This window comes from Echinops telfairi, unplaced genomic scaffold (genome assembly GCF_000313985.2).
Source record: "Echinops telfairi isolate 266 unplaced genomic scaffold, ASM31398v2 ScPeMD7_443;HRSCAF=831, whole genome shotgun sequence".
Classification (NCBI taxonomy): domain Eukaryota; kingdom Metazoa; phylum Chordata; class Mammalia; order Afrosoricida; family Tenrecidae; genus Echinops; species Echinops telfairi.
The window spans coordinates 70,326,155-70,349,078 of NW_022104341.1; the positions used below are offsets into that span (position 1 = coordinate 70,326,155).

The 22,924-nt window shown below is 44.5% G+C and overlaps 1 protein-coding gene across 3 annotated transcripts in view; it reads left to right on the plus strand.

Annotated features, from left to right (window-relative positions):
* Positions 1 to 22,924, plus strand: part of FYB2 (FYN binding protein 2) — a 130,679-nt gene that overhangs the window by 76,278 nt on the left and 31,477 nt on the right. For all 3 annotated transcript variants that reach the window (XM_045291723.1, XM_045291725.1, XM_045291724.1), the window contains 8 exons: positions 3,735 to 3,769; positions 5,684 to 5,715; positions 11,422 to 11,521; positions 12,511 to 12,670; positions 14,558 to 14,672; positions 14,762 to 14,802; positions 18,090 to 18,153; positions 19,372 to 19,470. In XM_045291723.1, the coding sequence (XP_045147658.1) occupies positions 3,735 to 3,769; positions 5,684 to 5,715; positions 11,422 to 11,521; positions 12,511 to 12,670; positions 14,558 to 14,672; positions 14,762 to 14,802; positions 18,090 to 18,153; positions 19,372 to 19,470 (646 nt within the window). The remainder of the gene's footprint in view (positions 1 to 3,734; positions 3,770 to 5,683; positions 5,716 to 11,421; positions 11,522 to 12,510; positions 12,671 to 14,557; positions 14,673 to 14,761; positions 14,803 to 18,089; positions 18,154 to 19,371; positions 19,471 to 22,924) is intronic.

Genomic DNA, 22,924 nt, shown 5'->3' on the forward strand with positions numbered 1-22,924 from the left:
ACCGATTACAAGGAACTATATGTGACCTCCTCCCTGGGGGACGGACAACAGAAAAGTGGGTGAAGGGAGACGTCCGACAGAGCAAGTTATGACAAAATACCCATTTATAAACTATCAAGGGCTCATGAAGGCAGCGGGGAGGGAGGGGAAAAACGAGGACCTAATGTCGGGGGTTTAAGTGGAGAGAAAATGTTTTGAGAATGATGTACAAATGCGCTTTACACAATTGATGTGTGTATGGATTTTGATAACAGTTGTATGAGCCCCTAATAAAATGTTTTAAAAAAAATGAGCCACAGGCATGCCCAACTGAGAGGCTATAAACAACAGAGCGATCTCACTGCCTTCAAGTCAATGCCAACTGACTGTGACCTGACAGGACAGGCAGTACTGCTCCTCCGAGTTTCCAAGACTGGAATTCTTCATGGGGGTAGAAAGCCCTGCCTTATCCCCTGGGTTTGGCTGGTGGGGTCTAACTGCTGACCTTGCAGTTAGCAGCCTAACTCATAGCTGCTATGCCACCAGGGCCTTACGAGGATATACATAGGGCAAATAAGTACATGTGATCCAGCAACAGCACACCTGGCATTTGTTCCAGGGAAACACTGTATTCCTAACAGCCCCACACTGGAAACATCCCATGTCTTCTTTAACAGTTATGGCACGTCCCTGCCGTGGAAAGGAACAAAACAAAACACTGCCACATACAAAAGTCAGAAGAATCTCCAGAGGGTTATACTCTTGGGGTGGGGGCTGGGGGGTGGAAGCTAATCTAAAAAGACTGCATGCTGCAAGATGCCATTTATGTATTAAAAATTAAAAAATAAAACTCACGCCATCGAACCGATTTCGGTTCATAACTACCCTGTAAGGTAGGGTAGCACTGCCTCTGGGTTCTGAGCCTGTCTGTACCTTTTTTACAGGCATAGCAGTCTCGTCTTTCTTCCGTGGAGGAGCTGGTGGTTTTGAACTGCTGACTTCTCTATTAGGAGCCCAACACATAACTACTGCAGCACCTGGGCTCCAACAGGGCTCCATTTATACATCATTCCTGAAATTACAACATGATAGAACTAGAGACTAGATTAGTGGTTATAAGGCATTAATGGCAATGGGAAGGAGGTGCACGAAGAGAGTAGGTGTTTCTATAAAAGAGAGTGTGAGGGACCCTTAGGGGATGGGGATGTTCTATACCCTGAATGCTTCTGGCAAGATCCTGGTTGTGATATTGACTTAGAGCTTGCAACAAGTTACCATTAGAGAAAACTGAGTAAGCACACACAGGATTTCCCTCTATATGTCTTACAACTATATATATATGATTATGTAATTATCTCAAAATAAAAAGTTTAATTTTGTTTAAGAAGGATTGGAGAGGGGGTGGAAGTAAAAGCAAGACTACAGCCCTTCCTTCCTTCCTCTGCCCAGCAAGGAAGAGGAATCTAAATGATAGCTCTCAGAGAAGGAAAGACAAAGGCACAGAAGAGAAAAGGGAGTGGGTGGCCTTGGCTTTCACTCTTGGATGTCTTGCTTGATCGGTGGCAAGGCAACAAGGAAGCCCAGTCCCTCAGGCCGACACAGCTCAACCTGTGTGCTTCTCTAAGGCTCCACCCTTGTACACAGCGCTTGGTGGAGGGTAAATAGGACTCAGACATTCTGGAGGCTCTGTAGAATGGCCCTCTGAGGTCAGGTGCACTGGTTTTCTGGTGGTTCATCCTGAACCCCAGAGCTTTCCTGTGTGGTCTTGAAGAGCCTCAGGACTAACTCCAAGCACAGAAGTACTGAACAGCTCCTAGGGTAACACCGTGTTTTTGCACAAACAGCCTGTGCGTTATGCATTCAGATACCACACAAACCCCCTGCCCTATGTGTTGTTTGCATAAGCATGCTGGTACAACCACCACTGTGGACGCCATAGAGAGGTGTGAGAGCCACTGATGTAGAGTGAGCGGTCCTATGTTCCTCGCTCAGAGGATGTGTCCAAGTGGCTGCTTAGGGACCCCACAGGCCGAGGAAGTACATGCTCACACCCTCACCACCCTGACCTTCATGGGGCTGCCACCTTGCTTCATGTGGGCCCAGCACCAAGGAGCCTGGCATATAAGGCAACCGTTCCCACCCGCCACAGATGCAGCCCATGCCTGGCCTCTGTCCAGCTCGCAGGCCCAGCTGAGAACTGTCTTGGGGCAAATGCCGAATTTCATTGCTTGCTTTCCAATTCTGAAGCTTAATCCACGGCTTCTTGAACCTGGCTTCTACCTTTATTATATAAATGGGATCAAAAGTTAACATTGTGAACTACTGAATGGGGGTGAATGAGACTGAAATTTACTTCAGGAAATGCCACAAGACACACATGGCATGTGCATGCCAGAATTTTGATTTTTCCACTCATTCAAAGTAAAACCAAAACAAAATCCACGGCCAGGAAGTCAAATCCAACACATAGCAGCCCCATAGGGCAGCGAAGCCCTGCTCTGATGGATTTCTGTGGCCTCACCCTAGGTTACAGGGACAGAAAACCTCATCTTTCTCCTGGGGGGCAGCTGGTGATTTCAAACTGCTAACCTTGTAGTTGTGAGCCCAACTTAGAACCATGACGCCACTGGGCTCCTCGCTGAAAGTGTGTGCATGTTATCTATATGGATGTGCTATTTTTGAATGAGTCTGCCTGGGAGAAAATTTGTAGGTCATTTTCTAGTTAAGCGACCTTGCAAGTTATTTCATTTCTTTGGGTGTCTGCTTCCTCATCAATAAAATTGAATTATAATAGTGATTCTCATGGAAATTCAATGGAAATAAAGCACTTTAGCACTTAGCATCAAACCAAAAAACTAAGCTTACTGTCAAGAGTTGATTCTGACCTATAGTGACCCCCAATAAGACAAGGTAGAACTGCCCCTGTGGCTTTCGGAGACCACAACTTTTTAGAGGTGTAGGAAGCCTCTTCTTTCGCCTGAGGAAGAGCTAGTGGTTTCAAATGCTGACCTTGCAGTTGATATCACTACCCGACCAGAGCTCCGCAAGGACTGTTAACTACTTCCCATGTAGCCTGCTCTTGCTACGTACAAGGACAACAACATAGTAGATGCTTTTAAGTGCACACGCTCCTTACTTCCTGGCATGGTTAGGTTCCAAAGACCAGGTTGCTGTGGGCAAACCAACATTACGTGAAAGTGGAGGATGACCACACCAGTCCACAGAGTGGAGTCACTGAAGTCGGCTGAATGACATCATTACGAAACTACCAATGATGTCATCACATAACTGCCCAAATCCTGAGCCAGTTGAAGATCAAGGTGCTTAAGCCCTGGTAGGGGAGCTGTTATTTTAAGTAAGCATTTTAAAACAACACTAAAACGTCAGGGAGGCAAGATCACTTTGAGTGGGATAGAAGTTCATCGTGTTGAAGTGGGGAGGCTTTCCGTCACCTGGGTATCATTTCCCTTCTGGCCCTGCTGCTGCTCCTCTTCTTTCTGGATCAGGGCTCTACCGACAAAGTGGGACACGGAACCGTTGCTCCCTCCATGGTGAATGTCATCCTGGAAATCCCCCACAGACATGAACACCATGCTCGGGGAGCTGAGAATTTCCCAAACCACTGAGATACAGCCTCCGATACAGCACCATTCTGAAGGCCGAGAAAATGACATAATGCCATCTTTCATAATCACCTTAATCCTAGGTGAGTTTATTGCTGGGGATAACCTTTTTTTTTTCCATATTTATTTTAGCCACTTATGAAGTTCGGATTGAAGAACTCCAAAAGGTATTGTTTCCTTTCTTCCTATGAACTTTAGAACTAAATCAAGGAAAACAGAGTTAATTCTGAAGTCGTTCTTTGGGAGAGAGGAATATTCTTCTTGGTTTTTTGCTTTCTGCCTTTTTCCCGACTTAAGATGGTAAGATTGTGAACGCTGCCCTCTGCAATGTCAGAGGCAGAAATGCATGAGAGAATGGGCGGACGTGGTCTTGCCCCTTATTTATCACAGCCAGCCAACCCACTCCTGGGTCTTAGCCATCTCTTTCCGGAGAAGGTTTCTTGGGCACAATCTAAATTTGCATATCCTGTGCTCTCAGACAATGGTCAGATCCACTTACCTTTTGGTGGGGGGGGCTCCTTCTCCCTGCTGGGCACTGCAGGAGGTGCTATCATGGAGACCATGCAACAGTGTGATTAAAGACCAGAGTCCGGGCTTTTTCTTCCTGCAGAACGAAGAGCATCCATCCTTCATTGGTTAAATGGGGCAAGTAGCCGGTCCACATTTGGGGTTATTTGGAGAATGGGCTTAACATACAGGCAGGTAAACAGTTGAGTAGGAAGTGCCAGCAACGGGGCCGTTTACCTCTCTGAACCTCAGCTTGCAATCCCCAGGTGGTAAACATGGTGGGCACCCTCAACTGCTAACAGAAAGGCTGGAGGTTTCAGTGCACCCTGAGGTGCTTTAGAAGAAATGCCTGTGGAACTATTTCCAATAAATCAGCCATCGAAAACCGCTGTACCTGGGGTCCCCAGCTCGACAGCAGCCGGCAGTGGTGGCGGCGCAACCTTAGTTGCGTCTCTGGTAAACTAGCGTGTTCTCCAGAAGAGCAGGAAGCCTTGGGCTTTCTGTGTCGAAAGCAGTAGATTCTCAAATCAGGTAGAGTCTGAATGGCCGAGAGACCCAGGAGTACAGCACCTGGCACCTGGTGGGCACTCACCTGCTGTGTCTTTTTGTCCTTTTAATTAAGTCCGTTCCTGTTCCACTCCTTTCTCACTGGGTCTCCTTCCTTCCTCCCCTGATTTTGTTAGGGAAAGGATTACTCATGCTCTCTAGCTAAACAACGGTGGAGGATTATTATTTCTATGGAGAGGAACAGAAACTTCCTATCAAACTGATCCACTGACTCTGGCCTCATCAGCAAGTGCTAAACCGGGCTGCACCAGGGCACTGTCCGCGTGACAGGATCGTACCCCGTTCAAATGCCAAACATGATGTTTTCGTTTTTACAGCTTCTAACCCTCGAGCTGTTTTCTGTGCCTCCTGGCAGTTTTCGGCATGGGAAGTGGGATCTGACACCATCCTTTGGAGGACCTGGAGAGTCTTGACCCTGAGGACTGTGGTGGGGCATGGATCACATGCTCCTTGGGCAGGGCCTGGGGCCAGACATAGAAGGCCTGGGAATTTAGCAATGCCAGCTAACATTCGCAGGCCTCACCAAAGACAAGCAGCTCCAGCCATGCCAGTAGTAGGGCGTTCATCAAATGTTTGACCAGTACAGCCCACACAGGAAAGCCTACATCAGAGGTCCTCAAACTACTGCCCGCGGGCCTCATGCGGCCCACCGAGGACATGTATCTGGTCCGCCAGGTGTTTTTGCCTCGTTTGTTTTTTAACTTCAAAATAAGATATGTGCAGTGTGCATAGGAATTTGTTCATTGTTTTTGTTTTTTTTAAACCTATAGTCTGGCCCTCCAATGGCCTGAGGGACAGTGAACTGGCCCCCTGTTTTAAAACTTTGAGGACCCCCGGTCTATATATTCGGTTCTGCTGGCAACAGTCCCTAGAACTTTCTACGGTCCGTGTGTGCCTTTGTTCTGTCTCCTCACCTTTTGGCTTAGACCCTAATGATCTGCCACCAAACAGCAAAGGACTGACTGGGGTTCTTTGATCAACATGACCATTTCCCCCTTTACTTTCAGCCTCGGAAGAGTTTGCACCATCAGGAACTCAGGTGAGACCAGTGGTGAGAGTGACGATACCAGGAGGGTGGAGGGTGGGTGCAGTAGAAAAGGGGAACTGATTACAATGATCCACATATAACCTCCTCCTGGGGGACAGACAACAGAAACGTGGGTGGAGGGAGATGTTGGGCAGTGTAAGATATGACAAAATAATAATAATTTATAAATTATCAAGGGTTCATGAGGGAGAGGGGGTGGGAAGGGAGGGGAAAAATGAGTAGCTGATACCAAAGTCTCAAGTAGAGAGCAAATGTTTTGAGAATGATGAGGGCAACAAATGTACAAATGCGCTTGACATAATGGATGTATATATGGATTTGGTAAGAGTTGTACGAGCCCCAATAAAATGATTTTAAAAAAACCAACTCAGGTGTGGAAAATGTTCATCCAACCACGGACCCTCTACTGGCAGAATCAGCTTTCTAGTATCCCTAGTGCATGACGGTTCTGTCTGCCCTGGGCCCTGCCGGGCTTCATGCTAGCCCCCACGCCACTCACTTAGCAACACGTCCGTTCAAAAAGAAAAGCCACATTTCTTTCGCGTGCTTTCAGTGGAACTTGATACAGCACCTTTGTTTTCCAGTCCACATTCTCTCCACGAAGAAGTGCTCCGTGACACGGGGTGCAGTCCCCGTCTTGGGGCCACCCTCTCCAGGCTCCTGCCCTGGGGTCCCTGAGCCCATTCTTCCTGTTTCTCTGCCCTCTCTGCCTCCTCCTCTTCGGTTTCGGTTAAATGCTGCCTCGTGGATCCTGTGGAGCTGATGGCTCTGAAAGGCACCTTCCTCCCGGTGTTCCGGTTTGTTTCCGCCTCTACTGTTTGTCTCAGGGAACTCCGCTCAGGGCACTTCTAGTCTCTGCAGACCAGGCAATCTGGTCACAAACACTTTCTGAATTCCTGCCACATGCCAAGACATGGACACCAGGGAGACCTAGTCCCTGCCCTTAGGACACTTGAGTGGGAGGGGGCGTCGCACAACTCAGCAGGCAAATAGCAACCAGGTGAATCCCAAAGGACTCCCAGGTTCATGCTTCTTCGCCTTTGCTCATTTAATCCATCAATCTGTACCCACTCACTGGGCTGACAAACCTCTACTGATCCTTCCATTGTCCCTGTTCTAAGAAGCCTTCCTTGACTGCCCTCCTTGACAGTCAGGTTAAGGGAGAGGTAACCAGGCTCTGTGGAGCCACTGTAAGGTACAAACATATGTTGGCACTAATGTCACTGCATGTCATTTCTTCCTTACTCTCCCCACTACCCTCTTGACTGTGAGCTCTTTGTAGACAGGGGTCATGTTTTATTGTTCTTGGTATTCCCTTGTCATCTCATACTTCCTTAAGGATGCTTGGTGAGGCTGTTGAGTGAGTCTTGGACTGCTAATTGCAACGTTGTAAGTTCAAACCCACTAGCTGCTCCTCAAGAGAAAGATGAGGCTGTCTGTTGTCATAAAGATGTACAGTCTGGGATGCCCTATGTAGGATTGCTATGAGTCTGCCCTCAGGGCAGAATCGACTTGATGACAGTGTTTTCAATTTTTGTTTTCCTTGAGCTTCCTGAGTATAGAGCAGTGCCCTGGCACATAGGAGTGTTTTTATCTGCCTCTTTGGGGTCCACTTTTATAACTTCTCTGCTATAGTTGCACTTCCAAAACCTAACCAAGTCCACTGCCGGCAAATGGATGCCGACTCATAGTGACCCTCTAGGACAGGGTCCAACTGCCCCTGTGAGGTTCTAAGACTGTAACTGTTTACAGGAGAAGAAGTCCTGTCTTTCTCCTGCAGAGCGGCTGGTGGTTTCGAACTGCAGAACCTGCAGAGCACAGCCCATTGCATAACCACTGCGCCACCAGGGCTCCCATAGTTGGGCTTATCGTAGTAAAATAAATATTGCTGGTGAGCTCTAAAGAAGCAAGTATCAAAATTTCCTTGTTGAGGTTTAAAACACTGGATGGTAATAGAAAATATACTTCCATTTTTAAAAATAAAAAGTTTGAAAAAATAAAAAGGAAAAGAAAATGTACTTCCACAGATTTAACTTTCTTTTCTTTCTTCATGTTCCTACCTAAATTTCAGAACATTGGCTCTCCCCGTCCCCATGCCACCCAGCTCCCCCTTCCCCCCCACACATACACCTAGCTAAGTGATGGGCACACGGTAAGCTCACATCCAATGCATAGTCAGTTAGTTCAAGATCTACCAGCTTTCGATTCTGTACAAGGAGCCCTGTTGGCACTGTCTGGTAAGCATTAGACTACTTACAACAAAGTTAGCAGTTCAAACCTACCAGCTGCTCCTAGGGAGAAAAATGAGGTTGTTGATGCCTGTCGGGATTTTCAGCCTTGGAAACTATCTATAGGGTCACTATGAATTAGAATCAACTCAGTAACAGTAGGTTTGGGTGGATTCATTCAGTCACATACTGCTCAATTCTGGAGATACAAAATGAAATTCTACATCCTTGGGGAAAAGATGGGAGTGGAGGCTAGGGTGGCCAGGGCCTCTTAATAAAGAGAACATTACAGTGTAACACAAACACTACTCTGGGCATTATATAACATGGAGATGGGGTATAAATCCCAGACCTTCCAGATGTACTTCCTTGAGGAGGCGATGGCCGAGCTCAGTCATGAATGATGTACAGGGATTGATGAGGGGGAAATGGTGGAAAGTGTGGTCTGGGCACAGAGGCAGGTGTGAGCCAAGATACAAAGTGTCAGACAGTAAGGCATGTGCAAGACTTACAGATGGTTTGATACCGCTTGCGCTGATTAAATTCATTAATTCCTGCCATTGTATTGTCTGGCCAACTTCTATGAACCCTTGCCTGCAGTGTGGGAGGAGCAAGGAGTGAAACCGGGCATGTGGGCAGAGCACATTCAGAAGGGCACTGAACTCCCTCCTTAACCATTCAGGCTCGCCTTGCCCAACAGAAATCTAATACTAACTACAAAGTAATTTTAGACTCATATTGTTTGAAGTAAAAACAAAGAGGTGAAATTCATTTTAATCATTGACTTTACCCAATATATCCAAAATGCTATCACTTTGTAGTCGATTTTAAAAAGCTATTAAATGCGTATTTGACATTCTTTTTTCGTTACTTGCTGTTTGTTCCAACTCAGAGCAATCGCTCGTAGAAGAGAATGAAACGCCTGGTCCTGCACCAGGCTCACCACCACGGAGGGGTTCGAGCCCATGGTTGCAGTTACTCGACCCGTGCATTCTGTGGGCAGCATTCCTCTTTGTCACTCAAGCATGTTGTCCTTCTCAAGGGACTCCTCGCTGTTGACACCATGTTCAAAGCACTTGAGGCAAAGTCTCACCATCCTCACTTCTAAGGAACATTCTGGCTATACTTCTTTGAAGACAAAGCTGTTCGTTCTTCTGGAAGAAGATTCAATATTCTTTATCAGCACCATAATTCAAACGTGTCAATTCTTCTTCAAGCTTCATGATATATTTTCAAATGTTCATATGCCTATTAGAGAATTTTAAGTGCCTTGGCTTAGGTCAAGTGCACCTCAGTCCTCAAAGTGACATCTTTGCTCTTTAACATTTTAAAAAGGTCTTTGGCTGCAGATTTGTTTACTGGGATGTCATTTGATTTCTTAACTTCTGCTTCCACGAGTTGATTGTGGCTACAAATAAGATGAAATCATCCTAGACAACTTTAATTTTTTCCTATAATCATCAAGATGTTGTCTATTGGTCTAATTGTGAGGGCTTTTGTGTTCTTTAGATTGAGTTGTGATCCATTCTGAAGGTTGTAGTCTTTGATCTTCATCAATAATCACTTCAGATCCTCTTTGCTTTCAGCCAGCAAGTTTGTGTCTTCTGCTTATCACAGGCTATTAAGGAGTCTTCTCCAATGCTGATGTCACCTTCTTCTTTTATCTAGTCCAGCTTGTCAGATTGAGTACATTTGGTGAATGAGTATCCACGTAGATGTATTTTATACTTATAGGTCCTCTCAATTGGGACCAACCACATATGAAGTCTTCACTAACCACATGGGGACAGCTGTCATTGTATAAAACACAGATTTAGACTCAGTTGTGTGTAAAGAGAGAAACAAAATGAGTTCAAAGCAGAAACTACCCTTTCACCTACTGCATTCCTGATACTCCCTACACTGACACACGCGTTCCTGATTTGAAACCACGCAGTATCCCTTTTTTGTGGTTCAAACAACTGCTCCTTGGTCTATGTATAGATTGTCATGAGCACAATTGGGTGTTGTAGAGTTCTCATTCTTCATAATCTTATCCATAATTAGTTATGATCCACACAATTCATTAGCTTAACACCCAGGTTAACATCTTTCAATTATTTTCTGCTTTCAATCATATCTCTGGACCTCAGTAATACCATCCTTCTTTCCATACCCACCTCACAATCTGGCTTGGATTTCTGGTAGTTTGCTTTTGATATACTGCTGCAACCATTTTTTAATTACCTTCATCAAAACTTTACTTGTGTCTGGTGTTAATGATCTTGTTCAAAAATGTCCTCCTTTCCTTGGAATGGGCGCAAATATGGATCTCTTCCAGTCAGTTGGCCAGGTAGATGTCTTCCAAGTTTCTTGGGAAGGGTGAATGAGTGCCTCTAGCATCGCATCCATTTGCGAAAGCATCTAAGTATATTTCATCAGCTCCTGGACCCTTGGTTTTTGCCAGTGCTTTCATTGCAGCTCGGACTTCTCCCTTCACAGACTAATGAGAGCATTCAGCTTTGTGATAGCTGAAGTTTAGGTTGTTGGTGTGGCCCCAAACAGGAACCAGAGAGATTTATTATAACTCAACATAGATAAAGCATTCTGGGAGCAGAGATGAAGATATGACTGACTCTGCTTAGTACATATAGAGATGTATTTATTCTCAGGAATAAAATGATTTGGACAAATCAAAAAGTGTTGTGTTTGCATCGATGAAGAGCATGTCTGACAAAGGATGCAGCACATAAAAAGCGAGAGTTACTCAAAACAGGATGAGGAATGGTGAGAGTCTAGACTAGCGCATTTAGTAGTGACTACCGCATGGACGACCAAAAGAAAAAACAAATCCATAGTAGAAGAAATAAAGCCAAAATGTTCCTTAGAAGTGAGAATGGCAAGACTTCAGCCCTCTTACTTTAGACATGTCCTCAAGAAAGACCAGTCTCTAAAAGGGACATCAGGTTTAGTAAAGTCAGATCCAGCAACAACAAAGGCATCCCTCAGGGAGATGGATTGGTGCAACAGTCACAACAGTGGATCCAAATATACCAATGATCATGAACATGGCAAGAACCAGGCACGGTTCCATTCTGCTCCACACAGAGTTACCTCGAGCCAGGGTGTCACAGTGGCAGCTCACAATAACAGAGAAGAGCAGACGTCACAAGAAAGAACAGAGGAGGATTGAAATGCAAAGGAAGTGAGGAGGTAGGTCATGGTCAGTCTTCAGAGCCTACAGAAAATGGAGAGTTATTAGAAGATTTTAAGGAGAAATTGACATGCTGGCATTGACTGGAGCAAGCAGAAGTTTAGGAAAGCTACCCATAAGGTTGGTTTGATCCTGGTCTTTTCATCTTAAATGAATAAAAGAGGTTGACAACACCTAATCTCATGCAATCCATTCATTTCACATAGGCTTGGGCGGTGCACCGTCATCTAAACACTCTAAGCTCCCCTTTGTCCCTGATCTCTCTTCCTGTTGTAGCCCTGACCATGACTGTGATGATAAAGCGAAGAAGAATGGCCCACGTAAATCAGAACCTGCAAAAGCAGAAGAGAGTCCCCACATCAGCCATCAGTACAAGGTATTGGTACCTGGGCCTGCCAAGAACCTTGCACATGTACTGGTATCAGTTCATGTGGGACTTTTAGAGCCTGACACGGGTAGATTTCCAGAAAGGGAGAAGATAAAATGGGTATTGGGCACTAAACAAATGTGACAATAAAGCAAAGTGGTAGCTCAGCCTTGAGATGTTGGAAGCAGGGTTGGAACTAGGGTGAGATAAGCAATGTATCCTGGGTGCAAAACCGAGCGAGGCCCTGAATCTTGGGCCAACACTATGCGTGCATCGTGAACTTGGGATAAGTGTCTTCCTCGATGCTGTACCTGGACCCTGCTTAAAAGAGAATCATAGGTTTTGGGCTCAGTGACCTCATCTGTGGGCAGTGCTTTGTTCCATTGTCATAGTGTCTTTATGGGTCAGAACCGACTCCGTGACACGGATGACAACCACTCAATGACGAAGGAGCCTCGGTGGTGCGATGAGTCAGTGTTTGGCTGCTAACTGAAAGATTCGAGGTTCCCACCCCTCAGCTGCTCTCAGCTGAGACAGATGTGCCCAGGTGTGTCTGTTTCCCTCCAGATGACAGCCTTGGTTGCTCTATGGAGCAGTTCCACGCTGCCTTAGAGCAGCTATGCGTCAGGATCAGCTTGATGGCAGCAGGTTTGGGTGGGTAGATCCTTTATCAATGACAAGAATGACCTCTTTCTGATGGGGAAGGTTAAGTGAGATAAAATTTGCACAGAGCCTGCTCTGAGTCCATGCTCCACCATTTCCTGACTGCCTCCTGGGGGCTGACCTCTGTGCTAGACACTCATTGGCCATTCAGAGTTGACCAACAGAATAGACTTGGCAAGTGGCCTTCTGAAATGTGGAGTCTAGTGAGACAAGCTAGTCTTTAATAAATAATACGGGATTCACAAAGAAGAAATGAATATAGACCGGCACAAGTGAGCTAAGAACTGAATGGGCAGGTCAGAGCCCCGCGGTACCTTCCCTGTTAATGTGTTCAGATGGAGAACAAGGAAGAGACACGAGGAAAACTCCAGCTGATGAAGGTCCACCGAGGGAGGAGGAGCATACTGGCCAGGAAGCAGGACTCTGTGGTTGACTTCATCCAAACAAAGGCCTGCTCTGAAGACCCAGCACTGGCCAGGCACGCCCAGGGCCACTGTAAGTTGCATCCACCACCTCAGTGTTCTTCACCATTACCTAATTGCTTTAAAGTTGAGCTTGACAAAGCTCTCACTTATTTTTTAAGTATTTATTGAATGTCATCATGTACCCAGTAACATACTCCGATGAAGCAGGACCCTTTTAATGGAATGGGTTCTGGATTTAGAAGAAGATTTGAGTTCAAGTCCAAGTTTTCAGTCTTATTAGCTATGTAGAAAGAATTTCATAGTTCTGCAGCTCAATCACTCCATTTCTAAAAGGTAATCATCATACGGACCTCATGGGGTTCTATGAGGGCCAAACCTGACTGCAAACTAGCTCCTGTTTGCCTTTTGAGAGCCCATGTCATTGATACACCAGTGGTATGGTATGTATTATAGATTGAATGTGTTCCCCCAAAATATGTGTTAGAAAGTCCTAACCTCTATACTTGTAATCCCTTTTGAGAATCAGGGTTTCCTTCCTACATAAATGAGGCCATAATAGTGGAGAGTGTGTCACCAACCATTCACCTTTGAGATGTGATCCACACTGATCAGGCACAGAGAAGGAAGCAGAGATGGGGGCAGACAGATACCAGGTCACATGAAGATCACCAAGGGACTGAGGGACAGAAGCTAAAAAGAGACAAGGCCCTTTCTCCAAGGATGACAGAGAGAAAACCTGCCTCTGGCACTGACCCCTTGAATTCAGACACCTAGCCTCTGAAACTGTGAGAAAGGGGCCCTGGTGATACAGAGTTTAAAGTGCTCAGCTGCTCACGGTGGGATCTGAACCTCCCAGACACTGGACAGGTAAAAGGTGTGAGAGTCGGCTTCGGCAAAGATGCACAGCCTTGTATACGTCGTGGGCAGTTCTACTCTGTCCTACAGGGTCATAATCACCTCGATGGCTGGTGGTTTGGCTTATTGTTTGGGAAACTGAGAAGAAAAATTCCTCTTGGTTGATGCCTGTTTACAGACTTTGGGCATGTTATCAGGAGAGACCAATCCCTGGAGAAGGACATCCTTGATAAAATAGAGGCCTTCCATGGGTTGACACAGTGGTTACAACAATGGGCTCCAGCACAGGAACAATCGTGAACATGGTGTGGGACCTGCAGTGTTTGGTGCTGTTGTGCATAGGGTCGCTATGGGTCAAAACAGGCTCAATGGCACATGACAACACTGGTTCATTTTTTAGCTTCTGTCCCTTGATCCCTTGATGATCTTCATGTGACCTGGTATCTCTCTTCCCCCATTCTTCCCCCAACTCTGCTTCCTTCTCTGTGCCTGATTAGTGGGGTTTCTACCTCAAAGGTGATTGGTTTAATATGTGTGGTCTTTCTCTTAATGGCGACACTAAGAGATGGAGACAGTAGGGTACCAATTGCTGACTTCATTCGGGTTGCATTTTTAGTTTCCTGTTCGTCAAGGTTCTTGCTGGCCAGTAATAGTAAAGAAACCTTAGCACGTTAAGCAAACATTAAAATAGTAATCATAACCAGAGTTGGCGGTTCACCTAACAGAAAGTCACACCATGGTGAGAGCCAGGGACACAAACAAGAGCAGGGATGCCGTCTCATTTTCTCAACTCCCGGGTGGGTCTGGCACGCCACAGGTGACCAAGGGAATTTTGTCGCGTGAAGGAATGTAAGAATGCTGTAGTCAGACTTTGGTCTCAAAAAATATCTGAATCTGAATGATTCTCCTGATGGAAACAAAGTGAAAGGTTTCGAAAGTTAGCGTGTACAATTATACCAAGAGCTGATGTGGAAAGGAAGAATCACATGGGTGTGCTTTTTCTAACCCATTCTTGCTGGCATCGCTGGTGACAGATAGCAATACATTCGTGATAGCAGCGGACGAGAAGTCCTTCAGGATGAGCGTACTGTTTCTCTTACAGGTGGGTATGTGGAGGCCCTGCAGGTGACTAAAGAAACCCCTAAGAAGGGGGCCATTAAGGCAAATTCCACCACAGAGCAGATGTATGATGATGTCGCATCCCCTGAACGAGAGAGGTAAGTGAGCCCCACCCCTTGGCAAGCCCTGATGAGATTTGAAGCACAATTCAACAAGGTGATGGTGTCTGTGTCTCTTCTCCTCGTAGAACAAAGTCATTCTCCTCAAACTCATTTACTTCAGACAGTGGTAAGTGTACAAGAACATCCGGCTTTCCGATACCATTGGGGATTCTGAGTACCTCTCTGGATGGTCAGTGATAAGCTGTCTTTCTTTAATTTCCCCCCCAATTTGTTATTGTGAATTAGGTGGTTTTCACAAAGCAGATGATCAGGCTGACGGTCCATATTTCATACACGTTTTGTTTCAGCTCATCCAGTACAATCCCCTCCCTGGACCACCGCTTGGCTCACTCCTCCCTCTGTGTGTTTCCGTTTCTCCTCCTTCCCTAACCCTCTAGCCTGTGTCCTCGGATCAGAGCAGCTCTGATGATCTTAAGTGATTGCTTCTTCTAGCATGGGAATAAGTTCACCTAAGAGACTTAGTCTTGGGGGTCCCACCAGCCTCTATCTGAGGCTGACTTGGTCTCTTTTATGGTTTGGGGTTTGCACATTTGTCTCCCACTCTATCTGGAACCTTCTAAAGTAACCCTTTTCAGAGCGGTTGGCATCGTTTGCTGGTACCACGCAGTTCTTCTGATCGCAGAGGTGCAGAGACTGGTGTTTTTACGTAGTCTGTTGGACTATTTGTTTCTGTATGTCTTTGGATTCCATCATTCTGCTTGCCTCCACAAGAATAGAAAGCAATAGGTGCATTTTAGTTGCTCACAAGCTTTTAAGACTTGTCACTACTCGCCACAATAGGGTGTAGAACATGGTGCTTGTCAACTGTGTTATGCCAATCAACCTTGGTGCCCCCCAAACCGAGTGCTCATTCCCTCAAGGCGTTTGGTTATGTCTAATAAGTTTTCATAACAAGGCTGCCTGTGTGCGCCACCACTCAACAACTCACTGCCGTAGGGACTCAGAGCCGGCCCGCAGGACAGATTAGAACTGCCTTCTTCGGGTTTCCAAGACTTTACATTTTTACAGGACCCTAAAGCTTCCTCTTGTCGCCATGGAATAACTGGTGGTGTTTTGAACTGCTGACCTTTCAGTTACTCCAAGGCTTAGCCCACTCCACCACCAGGGCTCTGCTCTGCCACACCCAGGCACCTATTTGCAGGAAAGGTAATCATACATACGCAATAACCTCTGTCAAGTCTCTATATATTCATGAGTGTGCCCCCGCTCCCTCTCTTACACTTATGCAGCCTACATGTCTATCCAAAAGTATTTGCCTCTGTTGCCATTAATTCTTACAGACTTCCCAGTGATAAGCTGTCTTTTATTTATACATATTTTTAATGATTCCCAATTGGCAGGGGGTGGCTCTCATAACTAAGAAAGGAGTCTCAAGGTATGTGTGAATGAATGCAGCTAGAATTGGGAGGGTGAAGGTGAAGGTCATGGGGTTCTCGGTCAAAGTAACTTCCATATAAAAATGCTTTCATCTTGAGCTCTTTCACAATGCAAGTCTGATTATGTGCATGTTTTTCTTAAAACACTTTCGGGGAGCCCCCATGCCTTAAACATTTATTTTCCTATGACCTGGAAGCAGAGGCAAACCCCACCCCCTGCCCTTGGGTCCCTTCTGACTCAGAGCAGCACGGGATCAGGTTCTGACGCTCCAAAACTATATGGGAACAGACAGCTGCAACGTTCTCCTGTGGAGCCGCTAGTGGTGTGAACCTCTGAACTGGTGGTCCAACCTTTAGCCCGCAGTACCGGCAGGCCTCCACAGAAGCAGAGGCAGAGTACCAAGAAACAAACTGAACAGAGGCTGATGTGAAAAGCATGTAAGAGTAGTAAGTAAGCACAAGCAAGCTCAGGCATACCTTACTTACTTACATCCCTGTCAGAGATCCTAAATTTGAAAAGAAGCCGTGATTCTGTAGGAAAATGCTGTGGGGTTGGGAGAGAGATGCCAGTCAAACCTAGATGCAAGGTCTTTGATGTGGTGGGAAAATGTGAAATTATTCACCAAGATTGGTAAGGCAACACCAGTAAGCCTGCGCTTGCCTTGCTTGTTAGGTAATCTGACACTACTACAAGGTCTTGAGTGGGCCTCCCTGAGAAGCTCAGCTCACATTATACTCGGACTTCTGCTTTGTCTCCACCACCCACCTTTTAGTCCCTCCGATGTGCTGATCTCCCTATATAAGCCCCAAACCAAACCCACTGCCATCAAGTCTATCCCAACTCATAACAACCCAGAGAATCTTGAGGAGAACAGACAGCCCATCTTTCTCCCACAGAGCAGCTGATGCGTTTGTACCACCTATCAGGGGTTAGCCACCTACTGCCTCACCCACAGTATCACCGGGTTTTATCGACTCCAAATGCACTGAGAGTTTTATAAACTCTGAACTCACGACTCCAGTGAGCCATTTCCAACCCAAAGTGACCTTATAGGACAGAGTAGAACTGCCCACGTGGGTTTCCCAGACCATCCATCTTCACAGGAGTAGAAAGCCTCACCTTTCTCCCACTTGGTGGCTGGTGGTTTCGAACAGCTGGTTTAGCCCAGAAGATCTTTCACCCTGTATTCCTTCTTGGAGTGCTCTTCCCTCCCTCCACCTTCTGTGTCTAAGTGACTCAATCCTTCTTCTAACCCCAGCGCAATCATTCCTCCAGGGACTGTTCTTAGTGCACAATCTCATAGCCCTGGGTGCCTCTTTCCCTATCATTTGTCATAGTTGTTATTTTTAAATTTAGCTCTGTAGCTGCCCTTCCTGACACATAACCTTCTTTGTGCTGACCATTTTTCCTGGCTTCTGGCATAAATTCCAAAACAAATATTTATTGAATGAATAAATGAAAAAATAGAAGAGGATGCCTGGCTGGACAATGCTACTTCTAGATGCATTTGTTCTGCTTAGAATCCCAACATTTTAGGTACTAAAATATCCTTAGCATTCCTTGAACCCAGTACACTTGTTTGAAAAAGGAAACAGAAGCAGAAAACCCTAGGCTGACCGAATGTTACAGCCAAGTTTTGAACTTGAAAAGCCTGACACACTGATTCCATTCTTCATTCCATGACGTTCCCATTGCCAAAGTAGACTAAAACCATCTCTGTGGATGTATATTAAACCTGTGTGATGGCTCAAGCTAAGAAGGGAGAGATTATTCCAGATATGTCTGGCTCTCTATTATTCCCTCCACATTCAGCGTAAACTCTGATAATGACATATTAAATATGTGAAGAGTGGAGGGAATCTTTAGAGAAACTTACTTCTTGCTTATAAAAATATGGGCTTATATTTCAATAAAATCTAGTTAATACATGAATGGGCACTTGGTAAGTATCTAATAATCTGTGTTAAATATTAATCTAAACTCTTGTCATTACATAACAAATGATTTTTTTTTCAGAAGAATCTAGTGAAGAAACATATGAAGATGTCTATAAAACAAAAAAAACCTACTCAAAGACAGAGTGAGTCTCTTTCATGCTTTGGTAGGCTCATGGTATTTCTTGTTAGTCTAGGAAAACCAGCATTTAAGAAATGACCTGTAACCACCTCCCCTCCATCCTTAGGTATGATTTGGGAGCCTAGCATGGGCTGTGGTACTACTACATTGTTATATATAGTATACTTATAATTGGGTAATTATAATTACAATATATGTAGTAAATTTTCAGCCATGTTTTATTTTAAAGCCAAACTTTATCTTTGGGAGCATTTCCATTTCCCAGCGTAAAGGACATTGATAATGTGTTAAACAAATGAGGAGGGAAAATAAAGATTATCAATAGAGTTTGCTTCAGCTTCAACAGTGCTTCTCCAAGAACAAGTCAGTGTTCACGACGTAACTGTGCATGCAAGTTAACCAAACTGTGTCTAGACTTTGGACTTAACCGAATACCCAGGAATTCAATGTCACCAACCATGAAGATTGACTCAAATAGGGTGTATTTGTCAAAAGTCGACGCGATGGCAGTGAATTTGTTTGGGGACAGTTAGTTATGAAAGACAGAGTTGTGAGAAGGAAAATAAGCCTGGTCACAAAGGAAAGGTTTGAGAGTTCGGGGGAAAGAGAGGACCGTGAGCTAGTTGCCCCAGGCTGGCATATTGAGAAGAGTTGTGATCATCAGTCAGGCTGTCTGTGTATCCCTAGTGTTGACTCATCAATCAAACAATCAAAAATCAATCGTGTGAATTCCAGAAGACATAAATTCCAACAATGAATTTGTTGTACAATTTGTAAACTATGCTGTCCTGAGTTATCTTTATTTTCTCTACTAAAGGGAACACTGGTCCATTAAAAAAAATTGCTGCCATCAAATCGATTCTGACTCATAACGACCCAATAGGACAAGATAGAATTGCCCCTTTGGGTTTCCAAGACTTCAGATCTTTATGGGAACAGAAAGTCTCAGCTTTCTTCTGACCAAGATGTACAGCACTGAGACCACTTGAGGGAGATGCACGTTGTATCGAAATAGAATTATTCCCTTAATAGCGGACTCTGTTTGCTACCTCTTCTCAGACTCTAAACAAAGAACAGACATTGATAAGGCATGCCCTTGCCCTGCCTGGAGAGGATGTGTTTTGGAAATGATATCAAAGCCTCTATCAGCTTTATTACAAGAGCCTTTCGATTGCTAGGGCGCTCTCAAACTTTGTTATTTATGTCCTCTGATTCCTCTTAGTTTAGATGGACATGAAACAATTAAAAGACTTCAACAATTCTTCAAGAAAGAAAAGGCTAGATTTAAAATGAAGAAAGCCAAGTCTAAAGAAAATGTAAGGTAAACATTTGTATATCTCTTTCCGGGAGATGGTTAACAGGGGAAACCTGGTAGTTACACAACTGATGTCCTCCATCCTCTCCTCGGGAACCAAAACCATTGAGGGGCTCCATTCTCAAAAGATAGCAGATACTAACCCATAGGCCCTGGTTGTCACCTGCCTCCTTCCTGCAAGCTTTGAGTATACCACACCCACAGATAGTAATGAAAAAGTGGGATGTCTCTTTTGAAAAGCTTCATGAGGGTGGTTGTGAGCAAGAACATAGAGAAAGGATGAATTCAGCAAACTCAGAAACTTTCCTCATCGTTAGCATACGTTCCTGTGTAGAATAATCAGAGACTATACTTCCCTCTGGTTATCAATCAGCATTATATTATTAGAGTGATGCCCTTTTTTATGCTGTCTTGGCCCTACATGGTCCAGTGTCTCATTGAACTATCCTCTATTCTTATCTTCCTCTCCTGAGAGCAGCAATGTGTGGAAAGGGGAGATGAAATTTTCAGTTGAATGGTTCATGTAACTCAGAGTCTCGGACCTGAAATAAACACCCTAAATCAACCTAAGCTAAGTCTTTGTCTTGGGAAGTTACAAATGTCCCCAGAAGTGGAAAGACATGGGAGGCGAGGATCCTAAACTCTAGTCAGCTCTGCCATTTATTCGACATGCATCCACAGACAAATCATGTCCCTTCTGTGCCCACAAAGCCCCAGTTTTCTCTTGTATACATTGGAAGGGATACTGATCTGGAGGTGTTTTTCATATATATATATATATATATATTTAGACATGAAACACAATATAGAGTCATAGATGTAGATCTACATTTTATAAATAAGGAAATGGAATACAGTGGTTGCTAAAATAATCTGTCCATCACTGTGCGGGAATTGTGCCCAATCTGACCCCACCGCACCAGGGGGAAACTCTAGGGGTATGTAACAGAGAAGCAACAGGACCAAAGCAATGAAGTCTCCGAGGAATACCAAAAATAGACTTTGGGGCCAGGGCATGGCACCCCATCAAACTTGACCAGAAAGCACTCCTAAAGGTCAAAAAACAGACCTGGAACTATTTATAGGCTTTTCTTTTTTTTGTCGTCAGTTTTTTGGTTGTTGTTTGTCTTCTTTTGTTGCTTTGTTTTGTTCTGTCTTTTGTGTGTGTACTTGTTATTGTCTCTGCATGTCTATCTAGATAAAATAGGCAAGATAAACAATCTGGAGAAGAAAAAAAAAACGGGACCAACGGTTCAATGGGGGGTGGGGGCAGACGGGAGAACAGGAGGCGGGGGAAAGGATGGGGGGTCATCAACAAACCCAGGGACAAGGGAACAACAAGTGATCTAACATTGATGATGAGGAGGGCATAGGATGCCTGGTGGGGCTTGATCAAGGGCAATATAGCAGAGAAGAATTAATGAAACCTGAATGAAGGTCAAACAAAGTGGGACAAGAAGAAAGTAAAAGGAAATAAAGAAAAGAATTAGGAGGCAAAGGACATTTATAGAGGTCTAAATGTACATATGTAAATATATTTATATATAATGATAGGGAAATAGATCTATGTATTTATGTTTATATGTTAAGTATTAAGGTAGCAGACAGACATTGGGCCGCTACTCAAGTACTCTCTCAACGTAAGAAAATTTTGTTCTCAAAACCTGGCATTCCATGATGCTCACCTTCCTGACAAGATCGCTGAAGACAAAATGGGTGCATAAGAAAATGTGAAGAAAGCTGATGGTGCATGGTTATCAGAAGATACCACACCTGGGGTCTTTAAGGCTTGAAGATAAACAAGTGGCCATCTAACTGAGAAGCAACAAAATCCCCATGGAAGAAGCACACCAGCCTGGTGATCATGAGGTGTCGATGGGATCAAGTATCAGGCATCAAAGACTCAGAACAAAAATTCATATAAATGTGAATAAGAGTGAGTGCAGAGTGGAGACCCAAAGCCCACTGTAGACAATTGAGCATCCCCTTACAGAAGGGTCACAAGGAAGAGATGAGCCAGTCAGGGTACAGTATAGCGCTGATGAAATATACAACTTTCCTCTAGTTCTTTAATGCTTCCCCGCCCCCCACCACTATCATGACCCCAATTCTATCTTACAAATCAGAGCATGTACATGGGTACAGATAAGATCTGGAAACACAGGGAATCCAGAACAGGTAAACGCCTCAGGACCAATAATGAGAGTAGCGATACCAGTAGGGTAAGGGGAAGGTGGGGTAGAAAGGGCAAACCAATCAAAATGATCTACATATAACCCCCTCCCAGGGGGATGGACAACAAAAAAGTGGGTGACGGGAGACATCGGTCAGTGTATGACATGAAAAAATAATAATAATTTATAAATTATTAAGGATTCATGAGGGATGGAGGGTGGGGTAGGGAGGGAGGGAGAAAAAATGAGGAGCTGATAGGAAAGGCTCAAGTAGTAAGCAAATGTTTTGAAAATGATGGCAACAAATGTACAAATGTGCTTGACATGATGGATGTATGGATTGTGATAAGAGCTGTGCAAGCCTCTAATAAAATGATTTAAAAATAAAAATAATCTGCCCGAGGCCATTCGATATATTGAGATATTATACAATGGAGCTTCAAAATTGAAATGGAAAGATAATGGAATTTTTCCATGAATTTTTGAAACCCTACCCTCATATTGCCCTAATATGCTTTTTAATAATAAAAATTCAATATTATGTCATTTTAAATCTAACTGCCTGTTGGATCTAGCTCTACCAAGAGATCCACTAGACCATGGGGTTTACCCATGGAATTCCTACAAGTCAGCGTGATCTACTTATGAAGGCAGATCCCTGCATTAGCAGGTTAAACACTTCTGGCAGAAATTTCTGGGGATGATAAATTCAGCACCTTCAAAATTTGATTCAGGTGGGGAAGCTGACTTTTTAAATGCAGGTCATATTTCCTTTTATTTAATAATATTAAATGACATTTCATACCCTTTAAAGGAATTAACACATTTCTTTCCATGGTAAGTATAGACTTCTATGACAGCACCCTTTCTATTTCTCCAGTTTTCACCACCATCCACACACCTATTCTCCTAACTCCTGAATAAGCAACGGTGCTTCTTGGATCATGACATTCCCTTAGACTAGCCACCACTTCCACCCAACCTTCTCCAGTTATCGAAATCCTAGTGCTAATGAGTCAGGTGTAACACAAACAGTCTACTGTTTCAGTGTGTGGCTTGCTTGCTCTCTTCAGTTCTTTCTGTTTGAGACATGCTAAGCTTGTGCCTCCCTTTTCAGTTCTCTAACTGAAAGTCTGGACATTTCATTATAATGCTTTGCTTTGCCTTCGGGAGCTGCCTTTTGACGCTTTTTTTTTCTTTTTAAAATCATTTTATTGGGAGCTCGTACAACTCTTATCACCATCCACCCATCCATCCATCCATCCATCCATCCATCCATCCATCCA